This window comes from Staurois parvus, unplaced genomic scaffold, assembly GCF_062004578.1.
Source record: "Staurois parvus isolate SC_StPar_1 unplaced genomic scaffold, SC_StPar_1.0 ptg000799l, whole genome shotgun sequence".
Taxonomy (NCBI): Eukaryota; Metazoa; Chordata; class Amphibia; order Anura; family Ranidae; genus Staurois; species Staurois parvus.
This window is the reverse complement of record NW_028318595.1, coordinates 111,025-131,053: the sequence shown is the minus strand read 5'-3', so window position 1 is coordinate 131,053 and position 20,029 is coordinate 111,025. Positions and strand designations below refer to the sequence as shown.

Sequence of the window (20,029 nt, the reverse complement as noted above, 5' to 3'; positions counted from 1 at the left end):
CCACCATAACTGCACATGTGCAGCTCCGGGGGCGTGCAGCACGGCTATTGATGATCACCGATCAACAGAAAGAGCAGAAGGCATTGGCTCTGTCGTATGATCAGCTGTGTACAATCACAGCTGATCACATGTAAATAAAGAAATGCCGGTTATCGGCATTTCTCTCCTCATGTACTGTCACGCTGACAGCTCAAGAGGAGAGGAGAGCCAGTAATTAGGATTCCTCGGAGGGGACATGTACACTGATCATCAGGGAACTGATGATCAGTGTAGCCCCAGCAGTGCCACCTGTCAGTGTTGATCAATGCCACCTGTCAGTGCCCATCAGTGCCACCTGCCAGTGCCCATCAGTGCCACATCAATGCCATATATCAGTGCCTACCAATGCACATCAATGCCACATATTAGTGCCCATCTGAGCTGCCTTTCAGTGCCACCTATCAGTGCCAGTCAGTGCCACCTATCAGTGCCAGTCAGTGCCACCTATCAATGCCAGTCAGTGCCACCTATCAGTGCTGCCAATCAATGCCACCTATCAGTGCGCATCAGTGCCGCGCTATCAGTGCCAGTCAGTGCCGCCTATCAGTGCCGCCTTTCAGTGCCCATTGGTGATGCCTGTCAATGCCCATCAGTGCCACCTACCAGTGCCTCTTCATCAGTGCCCATCAGTGCCGCATACAAGTGCCCATCAGTGCAGCCCAAGGGCGGACTGACAACTCATGGGGCCCCCGGGCAATAGGGGATCATGGGGCCCCTGTGTCCTTGCCCAAACTCAAAAAAGCCTATGAAAAAGGTACCAGGGGCATCTCATGGGGCCCCCTACTGACCCTGGGCCCTCGGGCAGTGCCCGAGTTTCCAAATGGTCAGTCCGCCCCTGGTGCAGCCTATCAGTGCCCATCACTGCAGCCTCATTAGTGTACATCAGTGAAGGAGAGAAATCACTTATTTACAAAATTTTATAACAGAAACTAAGAAAAAAACTTTTTTTTTTTCACAATTTTCTGTTGTTTTTGTTTGTTTAGCAAAATATAAAAAACCCAGAGGTGATTAAAAAGAAAGCTCTGTCTCAAAAAAATGATACAAATTTCATATGGGTACAGTGTTGTATGACCACGCAATTGTCATTCAAAGTGTGACAGCGCTGAAAGCTGAAAATTGGCCTGGACAGGAAGGGGGTATAAGTGCCCGGTAGGCGAGGGGTTAATAGATGTAGCTTGTGCATTAGATCCATTGACTGCTGTGCTAATATCTATAATGTACTTTTTGGTGGCCTCTGCTGGAGAACTGGTGTCATGACATGTATGATCAGACAGCTGCTTTTCGGTAGTGTTGCTGGTTAGGCTACATTCACACTGATTCGCCACAAAACATACGCATATGTTTTTTTGCCGCATTTTTACCACACGTTTGCTGTGCTTTCTGAGAATTTTTTGAAGAACATGTAACTTAAAAACTGTGCCAAAATTGCTTCTCAGTGGTGTTTTTCAGGGGTTTTCCTTTGATTTCAATGGGAAGAGGCGTTTTTTGCAGTTTTTTTTTTACTGAACAAACATGCCCCAAAGATGCTGCAAGCAGGAGTTTTTACACCGTGAAGGAAGCTCAACGCCCCAGTGTGGAAACACATTGATATACATAGGGAAGCATTTTTCTTGAGCTATTCAGGTGCTTTTTTTTATGCAAAAGCGCTTCTCAATGTGAAAGTAGCTAAAAGTGGTATTAAACCCAAATGCAAACATTTGTTATATTGCAGCTTACCATTTCTTTGATGTGATGGCTGTATTAGTTTTCTTTTTTAGGCTTTGTTTCATCAATTTCACCTGGTGATCCAGCCAGTAAGTCTGTTCTTCAAAAGAACAAGCTCTCCTGCAGATGTATCAGTTACAGAGATGAGACAAACCATTCAACGCTGACGGGTGCTTATAATAATCAGCAATTGCTTATGTATGTAAAACCTTTATCCCAAAACAAAAAAACCCAGTTTGCTGCAACCGCCTATAACATTTTAGCTTTGGCTTCAATTTGTTGGTGTATTTAAATCTGCTAGTACATCTAACACTCCTATCCCCTCCACCCCAGACTGACAATGCTACTGTTCAAAGGTGCAAAAAATGGCCACTGCCCCAGTCTATAACTGGCTTTTGCAGCAAGGACAAATGAACAGGCGACGCATGACAAAAGAAAAAAGAGAGAAAAGAAAGTTCCAAAGGTGTCCCCTTTACTCCTTCATCCAGAGTGGAGGCACTCTAATACAGGAGGTGTGTTCCTGGCCAGATCACCAGGTGAAAACAGAGGGGAAAAGCCTGAAAAAAAAGAAAACAAATGCAGCCACCAGATCTAACGATTGGTAAGCTGTAATATTTTACATTTTTGGTTTGGGGTTTAATATAGCTTTAACCAATCAGATTAATTCTGTAAATGCAGATTAGGAAATTTAAAAAAAATTGATGGTTTTCCATGACAATGCTGGCACCTTTCGTCTCCACCATAGAAGCTCTACGGATCAACATATAAACTGAGCTGGTAATACTTTTGCCTTGCAGCACTGGCGTCCAGAGTTTGTTTCCCGCCATCGATGTTCTCTGCATGGAATTGCTTTCCCTTTATTTACCTAAATTTCCAAGCATGTTTCCATCCAAAAACGTTACTGCTAGGTACTACTTCCTTCCAAATTAGACTGTGGCTGGGACACAGGGGCAGACTTACAACTCATGGGGCCCCAGGCAATAGGGAATCATGGGGCCCGTGTCCTCGCTCACACTCAAACCACACCCAAAAAAGCCTATGAAAGGTACCAGGGGCATCTCATTGGGCCCCCTACTGACCCCGGGCCCTCGGGCAGTGCCCGAGTTCCCAAATGGTTAGTCTGCCCCTGATGGGACATTAGACTGTAATCTCCGTCAGTGGTAGTGAGCAGGGGCGGACTGACAACTCATGGGGCCCCCCGGGCAATAAGGGATTATGGGGCCCCTGTGTCCTTGCCCAAACTCAAAAAAGCCTATGAAAAAGGTACCAGGGGCATCTCATGGGGCCCCCTACTGACCCCGGGCCCACGGGCAGTGCCCGAGTTTCCAAATGGTCAATCCACCCCTGGTAGTGAGGGATCCAATGCGTTTCATGTTCTAGATAAGGTGCCATGGTGTATGTGACTGTTATACAACTGATAAAATAACACCATAGAGCCATAAGTCATGCTGGTCCTTTCTGGCTTTTAATTAGGTGAAATACAGTCATGGCCAAAAATACTGGCACCCCTTCATTTCTGTCAGGTAATACACCACTTCGTCCAGAAAATTGTTGCAATTACAAATGTTTCGGCATGCTCATGTTTATTTATTTTGTTTGTATTGATATGACACAAAAAAGTGGAGAAACAAAAAGCCAAATCTGACACATTCCATGCAATACCCCCAAAAATGGACTCGAGAAAACTATCTCACACACAATTTAATATTTGGTAGCACACCCCTTGGAAAAAATAACTGAAATCAATGGCTTCCTGTATCCATCAATGAGTTTCTTCCACCTCTCTACTGGAATTTTGGAGCACCTTTCTTTCTCCAACTGCTCCAGGTCTCTCACATTGGAAGAGTTCCTTTTCCCAGCTGCTGTTTTGAGATCTCCTCACAGGAGCTCTATGGGATTGAGATTGGGACTCATTGCTGGCCAGTTCAGTCCTCTCCAGCGCTTTGTCTGAAACCATTTCTGGGGGCTTTTTGACGTGTGCTTTGGGTCATTGTCCTGCTGGAAGACCCATGACGGAGACCCAACTTTCTGACCCTGGGCCCTACATTGCACCCCAGAATTCTTTGGTAGTCTTCAGACATCCAGTGCCTGAAGCAGCAAAGCAACCCCAAAACATCAGTGACCCCCCACCATGTGTGACTGTAGGGACTGGATTCTTTTCTGTAAATGCCTCATTTCTTTTTCTGAAAACACTAGAATGATGGGCTTTACCCCTCTACTGGAATTTTGGATCGCTCTTCTTTCGCCAACTGCTCCAGGTCTCTGACATTGGAAGAGTTCCTTTTCCTAGCTGCTGTTTTTAGATCTCTCCACAGGAGCTCTATGGGATTGAGATCGGGACTCATTGCTGGCCAGTTCAGTACCCTCCAGCACTTTGTCTGAAATCATTTCTGGGGGCTTTTTGACGTGTGCTTTGGGTCATTGTCCTGCTGGAAGACCCATGACCTCTGACGGAGACCCAACTTTCTGACCCTGGGCCTTACATTGCACCCCAGAATTCTTTGGTAGTCTTCAGACATCCAGTGCCTGAAGCAGCAAAGCAACCCCAAAACATCAGTGACCCCCCACCATGTGTGACTGTAGGGACTGGATTCTTTTCTGTAAAGGCCTCATTTCTTTTTCTGAAAACAGTAGAATGATGGGCTTTAACAAAAAGCAGTAATTTTGTTTCGTCTGTCCACAGCACATTCTCCCAAAAGGATTTCGGCTTCCTCAGGGGAGGTTTGGAAACCTCCAACCTGGATTTTTTATATTACTGTGTCAGCAGTGGGGCCCTCCTGGATCTCCTACCATTGCACCCCTTTTCATTCAGATGGCGACGCATAGTGCGAGCTGACACAGGTGTACCCTGCGCCTGAAGGTCAGCTTGAATTTGTCTGGAAGTTGATCCAGGTTCCTTAACCACCATTCGAACAATCCTTCGTTGCAACTTTTCAGCAATTTTTCTCTGTCATCCACGTCCAGGGAGATTAGCTACAGTGCCATGGGCTGTAAACTTCTTGACAATGTTGCGCACAGTGGAAACAGGAATATTAGGCTCTCTGGAGAAGGACTTGTAACCTTGAGACTGCCCATGCTTTTCCACAATTTTTGTTCTCAGATCCTCAGACAATTCTTTGCTGCTCTTTCTCTTCTCCATGCTCCATGTGGCACACAGAGACACACAACAGAAAGGTTGAGTCAATTTTTCACCATTTTAATTGGTTGCCGGTATGATTTCTATATTGTCAGCACCTGGTAATTGATACGGAGGAGTTTAATTACACATTACAGGAGCATCAGAAACATGGAATGCAATCATTTCTTACAATTTTGAGAAGGTGCCAATCATTTTGTCCAGTCCATTTTTTGAGTTTTGCATGGAATGTGTCAGATTTGGCTTTTTCTTTCTCCACTTTTTGTGTCATACCAATACATACCAATAGAACTCCAGGTTTCAGTGAACTAGGTTAAGTTTACCATTTGTTTTTGGCAGAAAAGCTTTTTAATTCTCTGAGACCAAGCCTTACATCAGCCTTAGTGTCCTGTTGAAAACTCCTCCATTAGACGACCTGAATTTGGTTTTCAGGACGGAAGAACCAGAACAAGGAAGCAGGTCACCAGCTGACCGCATTAACACACATCCTGCACCTATCCCCCTCCTCCAGGAGATCGCTTCCACCCACCTCCACAGGTTTAGCCTTTCCAATGCAGTCAGTAATCACGGTACTCACTAAATATACAGCTATTTTTTTTTTTTTCTATCTTACATAGATTGCATAGATCACACATTTGGCAGAGTGTGCAGGAGCTAAGCGATCACAGAGCTATGTGGATAGAGCTGTAGTATTGAAAGCAGGGGAAGTGTGTCCTGGGTTCTGTAAAGCTCACATACACTCAGGGGCGGACTGACCATTTGGAAACTCGGGCACTGCCCCAGGGCCCGTGGTCAGTAGAGGGCCCCATGAGATGCCCCAGTACCTTTTTCATAGGCTTTTTTGAGTTTGGGCAAGGACACAGGGGCCCCATGATACCCTATTGCCTGGGGGCCTCATGAGTTGTCAGTCCGCCCCTGCATACACTATACATTCTGATTGTACAATGTTCTTTAGATCTACTATCAGCTATATAGTAAAAGGGCCTACCTGATTGGATACAGAATGATAGGATAGATAGGTGTCTCCTCCAATTATATAGTTTTGGTAAATCTAGAGGAGATCATACAGAGATTGTACAATCAGGTTGTGTAGTGTATGGCCACCTTTATACACCTAAAATGAACTAGTCACGTTTTCAGAGCCAATAATTGTTAATGGCATCCCAATCACATAAGAAAACACACATTTTGGTTGGGGGGCACGATGGGAGCTGGGAGGCACTGTAGGAGGTTAAAGCGGTAGTAAACCGCCAAAAAAAAAATTAGGAGAAAAAAATAATCCTCTGCAAATAAATGTCATCATGTGCTGTCATGCATCGCATACTATCACATCATGAAAAACGTACTGTAGAACGAAGCTCTCCTCGCCGCTAACAGGGCTTCCATCTTCACCCCAGTCTTCCTTCCGAGTTTGTGGGCTCTGGCCGCGATGACGTCACTCCCACTCATAAGTCTCGGCCGTGGCACAGAGCTCCGAAGAAACGGCACACGGCATTATTTATTACAGGTACTTATATAGCACCATCAATTTACACAGCACTTTACATATATATTGTACATTCACATCAGTCCCTGACCCTCAAGGGGCGTACAATCTAAGGTCCCTAACTCACATTCATACATACACATACTAGGGACCATTTAGACAGGAGCCAATTCACCTACCAGCATGTCTTTGGAGTGTGGGAGGAAACTGGAGTACCCGGAGGAAACCCACACAGGCATAGGGAGAACATGCAAACTCCAGGCAGGTGGTGCCATGGTTAGGATTCAAACCAACAACCCCTATTGCTGCCAGGTGGAAGTGCTAACCATTTAGCCACTGTGCTGCTCCATGCATGCACCGGTGATGTCATCAGCTGCAGGGACACTGAATATTTTTTAAACAGTGTATGTTAAGGAGATATTCCTTGTACCTACAGGCAGGGGCGGACTGACCATTCGAGCACTCGGGCACTGCCATAGGGCCCGGGGTCAGTAAGGGGCCCCATGAAATGCCCCTTGTACCTTTTTTATAGGCTTTTTTTGAGTGTGGGCAAGGACACATGGGCCCCATGATCCCCTATTGCCCGGGGGCCCCATGAGTTGTCAGTCCGCCCCTGCTCTGTGGTATTAGATTGTAAGCATATCAGTGGAAAGGAGCTGATATAAATGGCTCAATATTCTCTGTGCTGCAGAATATATTGACAATAAACATCATCATCATTAATAATGAGTCCTTAACGAGCGTGTCCATATGTGTGCCTCGTGTTTGAGTTGCTGGGACCATCTCTCCTACACTTGATGAAGAATCATGGACCTAAGGGGCTACCATTAAGCTGCGTGAAAAAAATTCTACAACAGGTATATCTTTGTACATATTTATACCAACCCACATGGAAGAAAAATATATTTGAAATATATTTTAAAAATATTCTTCCCAAATATATTGACATATATTTGAAATACTACAATTTTTGCCATATTCAATATATTTCAAAATATATTTCAATAAATATATATACTGTATGTTGAAATGCATTTTTATTACAAAATATATGAAAAATATTTTTAAAAATATATCTTTTTTAAATATATTTTTCAAATTTTTTTTAACATATAAAAAAGTCATTTTAACATATATTTGTATATGCATTCCAAAAATTTAGATTTGTATTTTTAAAGACTTACAGTATATTTGAAATGTAATTTAAAAAATATTTTTCATTTATTTTGTAATAAAAATGCATTTCAAAATACAGTATATATATATTTACTGAAATATATTTTGAAATATATTGAATATGGCAAAAATTGTAGTATTTCAAATATATTTCAATACATTTGGGAAGAATATTTTTAAAATATATTTCAAATATATTTTTCTTCCATATGGGAAGGGGCTTATTAAATTTCATACTGATAGGGATGTCTCATTGGAACTATGTTTCCTCACCTGCCTACAGCTGTCATACCTCCCAACTAAGATAGGGAATAGATTAGTAGAAGGTATGCAGGCAAAGGACATACAATTCTGCCACATTACAGATATACAGGCCACAAAGAATTCATATTTTAAGATGCCCTGTCACCAATTTGCACAGAAAATCACAGAAAAATCAGTATTTTAAAAACAGGGTTTGACAAATTTGCTTTGAATCTAGGAGCCAGCTATAAAAAGTTGTCAGTTTATTTTTAGCGTTGTCAGTGCTCAGGGCAGGGCAACTTTTGGGCGACAAGCTTCATGCGATACAAATCGCCGCTCGACAATCGCAACATCCTAAAACACCCAGGTGTGAATGGGGCCACCCTGGTTCACACACATGTGATTCTGAATGTGTTTTAAAACTCACAGATTCGTATGACAGGATAGATAGCATGTGTTCCTATTGAGGTGGTTCACACAGATGCAATTCAAACGTATTGCGTTTTGAGTGCCATTATGAAAAGGGTCCTGCGCGAGTTCGTATTGAGTTTTTGCATTGAAGTCAAAGGAGAGCGTTTTTGCATTAAAGCCTATAGGAGGTGTTTTTGCATTGAAGTCTTCGGGAGGTGTTTTTGCATTGAAGCCTACGGAAGGTGTTTTTACATTGAAGTTAAAGGAGGGCATTTTTGCATTGAAGTCTGTGAGAGGCGTTTTTGCATTGAAGTCTATGGGAGGTGATTTTTCATTGAAGTCTATGGTAGGCGTTTTTGCACTTAAGTCTATGGGGTACAATTTTGCTCACCTCTGTGTATGCCTGGGATACCATTATCCATCAAATCGGTAGAGCAAGTGAATACAGCAGGATTAAAATATGGACACAAAGGGGTTTATTTACTAAACCTGGTTGACTCAGAATCTTGTCCACTTCTGCATAAAAACCAATCAGCTTCCAGGTTTTATTGCTGAAGCTTAACTGAACATGCTAAGGTTAGAAGCTGATTGGCTACCATGCACAGGTGCCCAAGATTCTGAGTCAACCAGGTTTAGTAAATAAACCCCAAAGTGACATTTGCCTAAATTTAATATTAGGCATACATGGAGGTGAGTGTATATTATTGTCACAAATTGGAGGACACAAGATTTTGAAAATATCGATTTTGGATCGCAATCATGATTTATGGGACTGTCACAATTATAAACTGATTTATTTATTTATTTAGGTTTATCACATTTAAGTTATAATAATTTTTAATAAGGCATCATTTATTTTTATTATATTACAAATTAATTGAAATATTTATCACATTAATGAATTGATGATAATTATGGAATAAGGCACAATTGATGATATATTTAGTCAATTATTTATTTCACTGGGAATTTTTTGGAGATATTTAATTAATTTAAATTTTGGAGCGCGACATTTCTGTTTTTTTGTCATTTGCTAAGATACAATTGCACATGATTATGAGGATGTGAATAATGTCAGCGAAGCACAGTATTTAATAATTTATGATCACAGTGGCTCACAAGCAAATATTTCTATATTTGAAAAAACGTTTGTTACTTTTGTTTCCTAAGGTTCTCCAAGGTCTGAGCTTTTTACACACGAAATGTCGCATCATCCACACGGACATCAAACCGGAAAACATACTGGTGTGTGTGAATGAGAACAATCTGCAGCAGTACATGCAAGAGGCCACCGTCTGGAACCAAAACAGAACCAGCGAAGGTATCCTGTAGGACTCTGTCAGACTTCTTTTGTGCAAATAAATTGGATTTTATATTTTCTTTTTATTTAGCTCAGTGGGGGGGGTTAATTACAGGCAGCTGAGTCACAGTTTTACTAGCCCCCGGAGGCCTACCCGAACAGCTTAGACAGGGCTGTACACATTCCTTAGCCGTGATGCTTGGCTAGATGGCCACGGAACTTTCATATTGGGGTGCAAAGTTTGACAAGCGGCACCAATTGTAGCGCAGTAGTGCGGCGTTACAGGGTTAACTCAGATGGTGAGGAGGTGATATAATTTTATTTATTTATTTCAGGTACTTATATAGCGCTGTCAATTTACGCATCTCTTTACATATATATTGTACATTCACATCAGTCCCTAACCCTCAAGGGGCGTACAATCTTAGGTCCCTAACTTACATTCATACATACACATACTAGGGCCAATTTAGACAGGAGCCAATTAACCTACCAGCATGTCTTTGGAGTGTGGGAGAAAACTGGAGTACCTGGAAGAAACCCACGCAGGCACAGGGAGAACATGCAAACTCCAGGCAGGAGGTGCCATGGCTGGGATTTGAACCAACGACCCTAGTACTGAAGTGCTAACCATTTAGCCACTGTGCTGCCCACACTGTAATGCCTCCACACTGTCTGTCAATTGCCCTCTGAAAAGTGATCCAAACACGGAACGCTCTTCAGAGGGAACCACAGTCCACTGCAAGTGTGAAAGAGCCCCTATGACCCAGTAATTGCAGTTCTAATGTCACCAGACTATTGGCTTCAACAAAAATATTCTCACAAGATTTTATGTGCATTTAATGTATTGTTTGCATAATATTTCTCTATAAAAGCTTTCCTTGTGTTGACTTCCAAAAGGCCTAAGTCTGCTGCTGTGTGCCGCCATCTTGGATAATGAGGTTCAGAATGGTCATATTGAATCCTCCAGCTACAGCCTTGCACCCCTTCCATATTGTATCCAGTAGCGGATGTGTCTGCAATATGCCCATCCTATCTCTCTATGTACCATCTTAGGCCAGCTCCAGCAGTTGGATTTTTACCTCTTGGATTTTCTTCATACTACTTTCCCAGCTATCTTCTGTGAACTTTGCAACACCTCCTCCTTTTTTTTTATAGTGATTAGGAAAGGGGGAGACATTTCTAGATGAAATCAGGGGAGCAGCCTAGAGTGACAACATTGCTCCTCCATAGATATATTATGGCGAGTGAGCGTTGTCACTATAGGACAGGAAGTGTGTTACTGGTGGGAACACCATGTAAAAATAAAGAAAAAAAGCTTTCTAAAGAAAAAAAATGCAGACACCACATCTAAAGACCGGTGAGCTGCAATATATTACCGTATTTCGCACTCCATAAGACGCACCTGACCATAAGACGCACCTAGGTTTTAGAGGTGAAAAACAAGAAAAAAAAATATTCTGAACCAATGGACTGCAGACACAGGAGATGACCAGAGACTGCGGACACAGTACAGGAGATGACCAGAGACTGCAAACATAGTACAGGAGATGACCAGAGACTGCGGACACAGTACAGGAGATGACCAGAGGCTGCGGACATAGTACAGGAGATGACCAGAGACTGCGGACACAGTACAGGAGATGACCAGAGACTGCGGACATAGCACAGGAGATGACCGGAGACTGCAGACATAGTACAGGAGATGACCAGAGACTGCGGACATAGTACAGTAGATGACCAGAGACTGCGGACATAGTACAGGAGATGACCAGAGACTGCGGACACAGGACAGTAGATGACCAGAGACTGCGGACATAGTACAGGAGATGACCAGAGACTGCGGACACAGGACAGTAGATGACCAGAGACTGCGGACATAGTACAGGAGATGACCAGAGACTGCGGACACAGTACAGGAGATGACCAGAGTCTGCGGACACAGTACAGGGGATGACCAGAGACTGCGGACACAGTACAGGAGATGACTAGAGACTGCGGACATAGTACAGGAGATGACCAGAGACTGCAGACAGTATAGGGGATGACCAGACACTGCGGACACAGTACAGGGAATGACCAGAGACTGGGGACATAGTACAGATGACCAGAGACTGCGGACAGTACAGGGGATGACCAGACACTGCGGACACAGTACAGGAGATGACCAGAGACTGCAGACACAGTACAGGGGATGACCAGAGACTGCGGACATAGTACAGGAGATGACAAAGAGACTGTGGACATAGTACAGGGGGTGACCAGACACTGCGGACACAGTACAGGAGATGACCAGAGACTGCGGACACAGTATAGGAGATGACCAGAGACTGCGGACACAGTACATGAGATGACCAGCGACTGCAGACACAGTACAGGAGATGACCAGAGACTGCGGACACAGTACAGGAGATGACCAGAGACTGCGGACACAGTACAGGAGATGACCAGAGACTGCGGACACAGTACAGGAGATGACCAGAGACTGCGGACATAGTACAGGAGATGACCAGAGACTGCGGACACAGTACATGAGATGACCAGAGACTGCGGACACAGTACAGGGGATGACCAGAGACTGCGGACACAGTACAGGAGATGACCAGAGACTGCGGACACAGTACAGGGGATGACCAGAGACTGCAGACATAGTACAGGAGATGACCAGAGACTGCAGACAGTACAGGGGATGACCAGAGAGTGCAGACAGTACAGGGGATGACCAGAGACTGCGGACCTTTGGAGAGGGAGGGGGAGCGGGTACCTGAAGTTGTCTTTTCGTTAGTGTGGGCATGCTGGCTTCTTCCCGCGCCAGCTTCTGTGATAGCTGGGTGCCCACTGCGCATGCGCGAGAAGCGCTGTGCTTTGTGAATGGCCCGGCGCCTTCTGGGACCTGTCATGTGTCCCAGAAGTCGCCGGACCATTCACAAAGCGCAGCGCTTCTCGCGCATGCACAGTGGGCACCCAGCTGTTACAGAAGCCGGCGCGGGAAGAACCCTTCGTGGGAAGACTACAGCGCTGGACAGAGGAACAGGTAAGGTCCTGCGGGAGAGAAGAGCTGAGCGGCCGGCCCGGTATTCTGACATGGTGGAGGCAGAAATACCGGACCGGCCGCTCCATATTCGCTCCATAATATGCACTGATATTTTCCCCCCTTTTTTGGGGGGAAAAAAGTGCATCTTATGAAGCGAAAATACAGTACATTTTTGTCTTTGGGTTTAGATATGATTTTAATTCTGTTTAGGTTCTGCACTGACATAGATGAACTTAAATTAAAGTTAATGTTTAAACTTTGGACTTGTGCCATCATTTCATCATTTTAGAAATGAAGAAACTTGCTTATTGACTGCATATTTTACTGCATAAACCCCTTTAATTTCATTGTATCCTATCAGGGGTTGATGCAAATTTCCTAACTCACCTTTTTGAAACTGGAAATGTGGACATGCTTGGGATTAAAATAACGGACTTGGGAAGTGCGTGCTGGACAGTAAGTATTCCCCATCATAGGGAAGCCTGTTAAAGAAGAATTCCAGGTATGGATATTTTATACATAGTTACAATGATCCAGCTTGCTTCAATGTAATGTAGCACCCCTCTTGTTAGCTAGGGGGAGCTAACTAGGTTTTCTAGAGAGGAAGGCTGAGTGGCAGCCTGGGCATGAGTCAGCCAGGTCATCTTAGGTCAGTGCTGGGGGTTCTGCAGATCAGTTCCCTAATACCTCCCCCTGCTCTAGAGGCTTGATAAGTTTCCAGAAGGCAGTGGGTGGAGGTGAGGAGGGTCTGATCTGCATGCTTAAAGGATCCTGACCAATTCCCAGGCAGGAGGCTTGGCATAGGGTCAGGACAGCCCTTAAGTATGACTGAGACTGCTCAGCAAGAGGAGAGTTCAGGTGGAAGATGAAATGAGAGGCTGGATGCAGGAGCCTGGAAGGGGACTCAGTAGGAAGAGGCCTACCTCCAGGCAGGAGCTGGAATGGAGGATCGCTTGACCTCACTGGTCCCCAGAGAGAGGACCAGTGGGTGGCCTGAAGGCAGCTACCAACCTAACCAGCCTGCAGGCGAGAAACAGTGAGTAATCCTACACCCCTTGGGCCAGATACGGGGAGAGGGCATTCTGCTGGGAAACCTGACAAGCCCCCTTCTGGGACTGTGCAATTAAATCATCAGATTCTGGGACCCCTTGCTCAAGGATTCTCTTAGTACAGCTGGATGAGACGAGGATTCATCTGGTGCCCTGGGTACACCAGGAGAGACTGGAGAGCTCTCCAAGAAGAGGTCTGTTATAGAGACTTGAACATAGTTATTCAGGTGTTGTCCTCAGCTAAAGTTCCTTGGGAATCCCATACCCCCGTCAACCCTGTCCAAGTTCAATACCCCTAATAAAAACCCTAAAAACAATCTCAACCACTTTTTACTGTCTCCTGTGTGCAAGGTCTGAAAAAAATGGCTGTGCAGGACTATAGGGGGACCCAAAATACAGCAACTCCTAAGGGGGTAGTGCTACAGTAGCTATGTATATACCATAGCTGGCCAATGTCCTTGGAAGCTGGAAATCACTGTAGTAGACATCGCTACTCCAGTGATCTCCACTTGCTTCTGGTTACCGTGATGAGCAAGAGGTTGGCTTTGCACTTTCTGAATGAGTGCAAAACATCCAATGAGAGAACATTTTGCAAAGCATTCTCTGAATGGCGCCCATCCCAAGCGATTGACCTCCAGTGTTCAGAGTGCAGTAGGGCAGACACTCAGCACAGGATCTGGAAGCTAGTGGAGATCACCGGAGTAGCCGTGTCTATCTCATTTCTTTTCCCTAACTCAGTTTTGTTATGAGTGTCTGCTTCTTTTGTTGCTTCCAATAAAGCTGGTCATACACTTTACAATCTAAATGTAATTTGAGGACCTACCTAAGCAATCCATTTAATTTCAGTCTCGCCAGGCAAGGCCTTGCACTGCATACCTGTCGGCAGAACTAAAGGAGATAGACCAGTCAGATTATAACATTTACCAAAATTATGAAATGAGAGCACCAATCTGAACAAACCATTCACTTTGTCTCCAATCAGGTAGGTCCTCGCACTGCATGGTCATTGACAGAGCTAAAGGAAATTGTACAACCTGTAATGACAGACTATGGTGAGGTGGTCAGTTGACAGCCACCTGGTCCTTCACCTCTACAAGCATTGGATGATGGTTATCTAATACCATTATTAAATATTTCCAACTTTACTAACAACTGTAAATGACAGGATAGATTTGCATTGCTGGAAACATTTTAAAGCTTAGACAGATTTTATTTTTTTTTCTTTATTATTTTCCAGTATAAACCTTTTTCTGAAGAAATCCAGACGCAGCAGTACCGGGCACTGGAGGTCCTTCTAGGCTCTGGATACAGCACCCCAGCTGACATATGGAGCACTGCATGCATGGTATGTGCTTCAGGTTGCATTCACACTTCAGCATTTTGTAGCTCAAAGCTCCAAAAATGCTCAAACCTAAAAATTCAATTGTTCTCTATGGTGCCTGTTTGAGCGATCAGGTGTGAAAGGCACCATAAAGAACAATTGATTTTTTAAGTTTGAGCTTTTTTGGAGCTTTGAGCTACAAAACGGTCAAGTGTGAATGCAGTCTTAATCATTCATGGACAGTCAATATGGAAAAAATGTAGCTCAACTAAAATGTGTATAATCCAATATAAATGTGCAAAAAATATTTAAAATAAAAATGACAAACGCATGTAAACACATAAAGCACAATTAGTGATATAACTGATGATACGAATAGATGAAGTGCAATGAAATACCCAATATAAATGTGCAAAAAATATTTTAAATAAAATGACAAACACAAGTAAACACATAAAACAGAATTAGCGATATAACTGATGATATAAATAGATAAAGTACAATAAATATCAACCTCCTTTGTATATACAGAGCTTAATGATTCACATTCACCCTATAAATTTCATAGATACTATAAAAAATAAGCATGTAAACACATACACATTAAACTAATATAAACATATGCAAAATACCAAATTCATAAAAAGTCCCAAAATATCCAGTGAGAAATTTCTTTCTTCAAAATATTGTGTTTTGTGACATGCATATGCCATCCGTGCTCAATATAAAGTGGCTGATGTGCTCCACCACAGTGAACCATAATCTTCCAATGCTGCTGCTCACCTCAAGGTTTGACCCACACAAAGGTAAGCTCAAACACGCTTTCCAAACACTCTGGCAATTACATAGTTACTTACTTAGTCTGGCTGAAAAAAAACAAAAATCCATCCAGTTCAACCAATAAAAAGAAAAAAAGTTATAATCCTACACCCACAGTTGATGCAGAGGAAGGAAAAAACCCAGCAAAGCACGATCCAATTTGCTCCTGCAGGGGAAAAAATTCCTTCCTGATCCCCCGAGAGGCAATCAGATATTCCCTGGATAAACTTTACCTATAAATGTTAGTATCCAGTTATATTCTGTGTATCCAAGAGAGAATCCAGGACTTTTTTAAAGCAATCCACTGAGCTGGCCAGAACCAACTCTTGAGGGAGTCTATTCCACATTTTCACAGCTCTCACTGTGAAGAAACCTTTCCGTGTTTGGCAATTAAACTTATTTTCATCCAGATGTAAAGAGTGCCCCCTTGTCCTCTGTGATGACCTCAGGGTGAATAATTCTACACCGAGTTCACTATATGAACCACTGATGTATTTATACATGGAGATCATATCCCCCCTTATGTATTATACATAGAGATCATATCCCCCCTTATGTATTATACATGGAGATCATATCCCCCCTTATGTATTATACATGGAGATCATATCCCCCCTTATGTATTATACATGGTGATCATATCCCCCTTATGTATTATACATGGAGATCATATCCCCCCTTATGTATTATACATGGAGATCATATCCCCCCTTATGTATTATACATGGAGATCATATCCCTCCTTATGTATTATACATGGAGATCATATCCCCCCTTATGTATTATACATGGAGATGATATCCCCCTTATATATTATACATGGAGATCATATCCCCCCTTATGTATTATACATGGAGATTATATCCCCCCTTATGTATTGTACATGGAGATCGTATCCCCCCTTATGTATTATACATGGAGATCATATCCCCCTTATGTATTATACATGGTGATCATACTCCCCCCCCCCTTATGTATTATACATGGTGATCATATCCCCCCTTATGTATTATACATGGAGATCATATCCCCCCTTATGTATTATACATGGAGATCATATCCCCCTTATGTATTATACATGGAGATCATATCCCCCCTTATATATTATACATGGAGATCATATCCCCCCCTTATGTATTACACATGGAGATCATATCCCTCCTTATGTATTATACATGGTGATCATACTCCCCCCCTTGTGTATTATACATGTAGATCATAACCCCCTTATGTATTATACATGGTGATCATATCCCCCCTTATGTATTATACATGGAGATCATATCCCCCCCTTATGTATTATACATGGAGATCATATCCTCCCTTATGTATTATACATGGAGATCATATCCCCCCTTATGTATTATACATGTTGATCATATCCCCCCTTATGTATTATACATGGTGATCATATCCCCCCTTATGTATTATACATGGAGATCATATCCCCCGTATGTATTATACATGGAGATCATATCCCCCATTATGTATTATACATGGAGATCATATCCCCCCTTATGTATTATACATGGAGATCATATCCCCCCCTTATGTATTATACATGTTGATCATATCCCCCTTATGTATTATACATGGAGATCATATCCCCCCTTATGTATTATACATGGTGATCATATCCCCCGTATGTATTATACATGGAGATCATATCCCCCATTATGTATTATACATGGAGATCATATCCCCCCTTATGTATTATACATGGAGATCATATCCCCCCCTTATGTATTATACATGTTGATCATATCCCCCTTATGTATTATACATGGAGATCATATCCCCCCTTATGTATTATACATGGTGATCATATCCCCCCTTATGTATTATACATGGTGATCATATCCCCCCTTATGTATTATACATGGAGATCATATCCCCCTTATGTATTATACATGGAGATCATATCCCCCCTTATGTATTATACATGGAGATCATATCCCCCCCTTATGTATTATACATGGAGGTCATATCCCCCCTTATGTATTATACATGGTGATCATATCCCCCCTTATGTATTATACATGGAGATCATATCCCTCCTTATGTATTATACATGGAGATCATATCCCCCCTTATGTATTATACATGGTGATCATATCCCCCGTATGTATTATACATGGAGATCATATCCCCCATTATGTATTATACATGGAGATCATATCCCCTTATGTATTATACATGGAGATCATATCCCCCCCTTATGTATTATACATGGTGATCATATCCCCCCTTATGTATTATACATGGTGATCATATCCCCCCTTATGTACAGTCAGGTCCATAAATATTGGGACATCGACACAATTCTAACATTTTTGGCTCTATACACCACCACAATGGATTTGAAATTAAACAAACAAGATGTGCTTTAACTGCAGACTGTCAGCTTTAATTTGAGGGTATTTACATCCAAATCAGGTGAATGGTGTAGGAATTACAACAGTTTGCATATGTGCCTCCCACTTGTTAAGGGACCAAAAGTAATGGGACAGAATAATAATCATAAATCAAACTTTCACTTTTTAATACTTGGTTGCAAATCCTTTGCAGTCAATTACAGCCTGAAGTCTGGAACGCCTAGACATCACCAGACGCTGGGTTTCATCCCTGGTGATGCTCTGCCAGGCCTCTACTGCAACTGTCTTCAGTTCCTGCTTGTTCTTGGGGCATATTCCCATCAGTTTTGTCTTCAGCAAGTGAAATGCATGCTCAATCGGATTCAGGTCAGGTGATTGACTTGGCCATTGCATAACATTCCAATTCTTTCCCTTAAAATACTCTTTGGCTGCTTTTGCAGTATGCTTTGGGTCATTGTCCATCTGCACTGTGAAGTGTCCAATGAGTTGTGAAGCATTTGGCTGAATATGAGCAGATAATATTCCCGAAACACTTCAGAATTCATCCGGCTGCTTTTGTCAGCAGTCACATCATCAATAAATACAAGAGAACCAGTTCCATTGGCAGCCATACATGCCCACGCCATGACACTACCACCACCATGCTTCACTGATGAGGTGGTATGCTTAGGATCATGAGCAGTTCCTTTCCTTCTCCATACTCTTCTCTTCCCATCACTCTGGTACAAGTTGATCTTGGTCTCATCTGTCCATAGGATGTTGTTCCAGAACTGTGAAGGCTTTTTTAGATGTCGTTTGGCAAACTCTAATCTGGCCTTCCTGTTTGTGAGGCTCACCAATGGTTTACATCTTGTGGTGAACCCTCTGGATTCACTCTGGTGAAGTCTTCTCTTGATTGTTGACTTTGACACACATACACCTACCTCCTGGAGAGTGTTCTTGATCTGGCCAACTGTTGTGAAGGGTGTTTTCTTCACCAGGGAAAGAATTCTTCGGTCATCCACCACAGTTGTTTTCCGTGGTCTTCCTGGTCTTTTGGTGTTGCTGAGCTCACCGGTGCGTTCCTTCTTTTTAAGAATGTTCCAAACAGTTGTTTTGGCCACGTCTAATGTTTTTGCTATCTCTCTGATGGGTTTGTTTTGTTTTTTCAGCCTAATGATGGCTTGCTTCACTGATAGTGACAGCTCTTTGGATCTCATCTTGAGAGTTGACAGCAACAGATTCCAAATGCAAATAGCACACTTGAAATGAACTCTGGACCTTTAATCTGCTCATTGTAATTGGGATAATGAGGGAATAACACACACCTGGCCATGGAACAGCTGATAAGCCAATTGTCCCATTACTTTTGGTCCCTTAACAAGTGGGAGGCACATATGCAAACTGTTGTAATTCCTACACCATTCACCTGATTTGGATGTAAATACCCTCAAATTAAAGCTGACAGTCTGCAGTTAAAGCACATCCTGTTCGTTTCATTTCAAATCCACTGTGGTGGTGTATAGAGCCAAAAATGTTAGAATTGTGTCGATGTCCCAATATTTGTGGACCTGACTGTATTATACATGGAGATCATATCCCCCCTTATGTATTATACATGGAGATCATATCCCCCCCTTATGTATTATACATGGAGATCATATCCCCCCTTATGTATTATACATGGAGATCATATCCCCCCTTATGTATTATACATGGTGACCATATCCCCCCTTATGTATTATACATGGAGATCATATCCCCCCTTATGTATTATACATGGTGATCATATCCCCCTTATGTATTATACATGGTGATCATATCCCCCCTTATGTATTATACATGGTGATCATATCCCCCCTTATGTATTATACATGGTGATCATATCCCCCCTTATGTATTATACATGGAGATCATATCCCCCTTATGTATTATACATGGAGATCATATCCCCCCT

At 42.7% G+C, this 20,029-nt stretch overlaps 1 protein-coding gene across 3 annotated transcripts in view; it reads left to right on the top strand.

Annotated features, from left to right (window-relative positions):
• The window catches only part of LOC149444212 (SRSF protein kinase 3-like), a 52,856-nt gene that overhangs the window by 23,592 nt on the left and 9,235 nt on the right, over window positions 1–20,029 (top strand). For 2 of the 3 annotated variants that reach the window (XM_089654784.1, XM_089654786.1), the window contains 4 exons: window positions 7,118–7,222; window positions 9,366–9,516; window positions 12,891–12,985; window positions 14,816–14,923. In XM_089654784.1, coding sequence (XP_089510910.1) covers window positions 7,118–7,222; window positions 9,366–9,516; window positions 12,891–12,985; window positions 14,816–14,923 — 459 coding nt within the window. The remainder of the gene's footprint in view (window positions 1–7,117; window positions 7,223–9,365; window positions 9,517–12,890; window positions 12,986–14,815; window positions 14,924–20,029) is intronic. The other variant, XM_089654785.1, reaches the window with a different exon arrangement.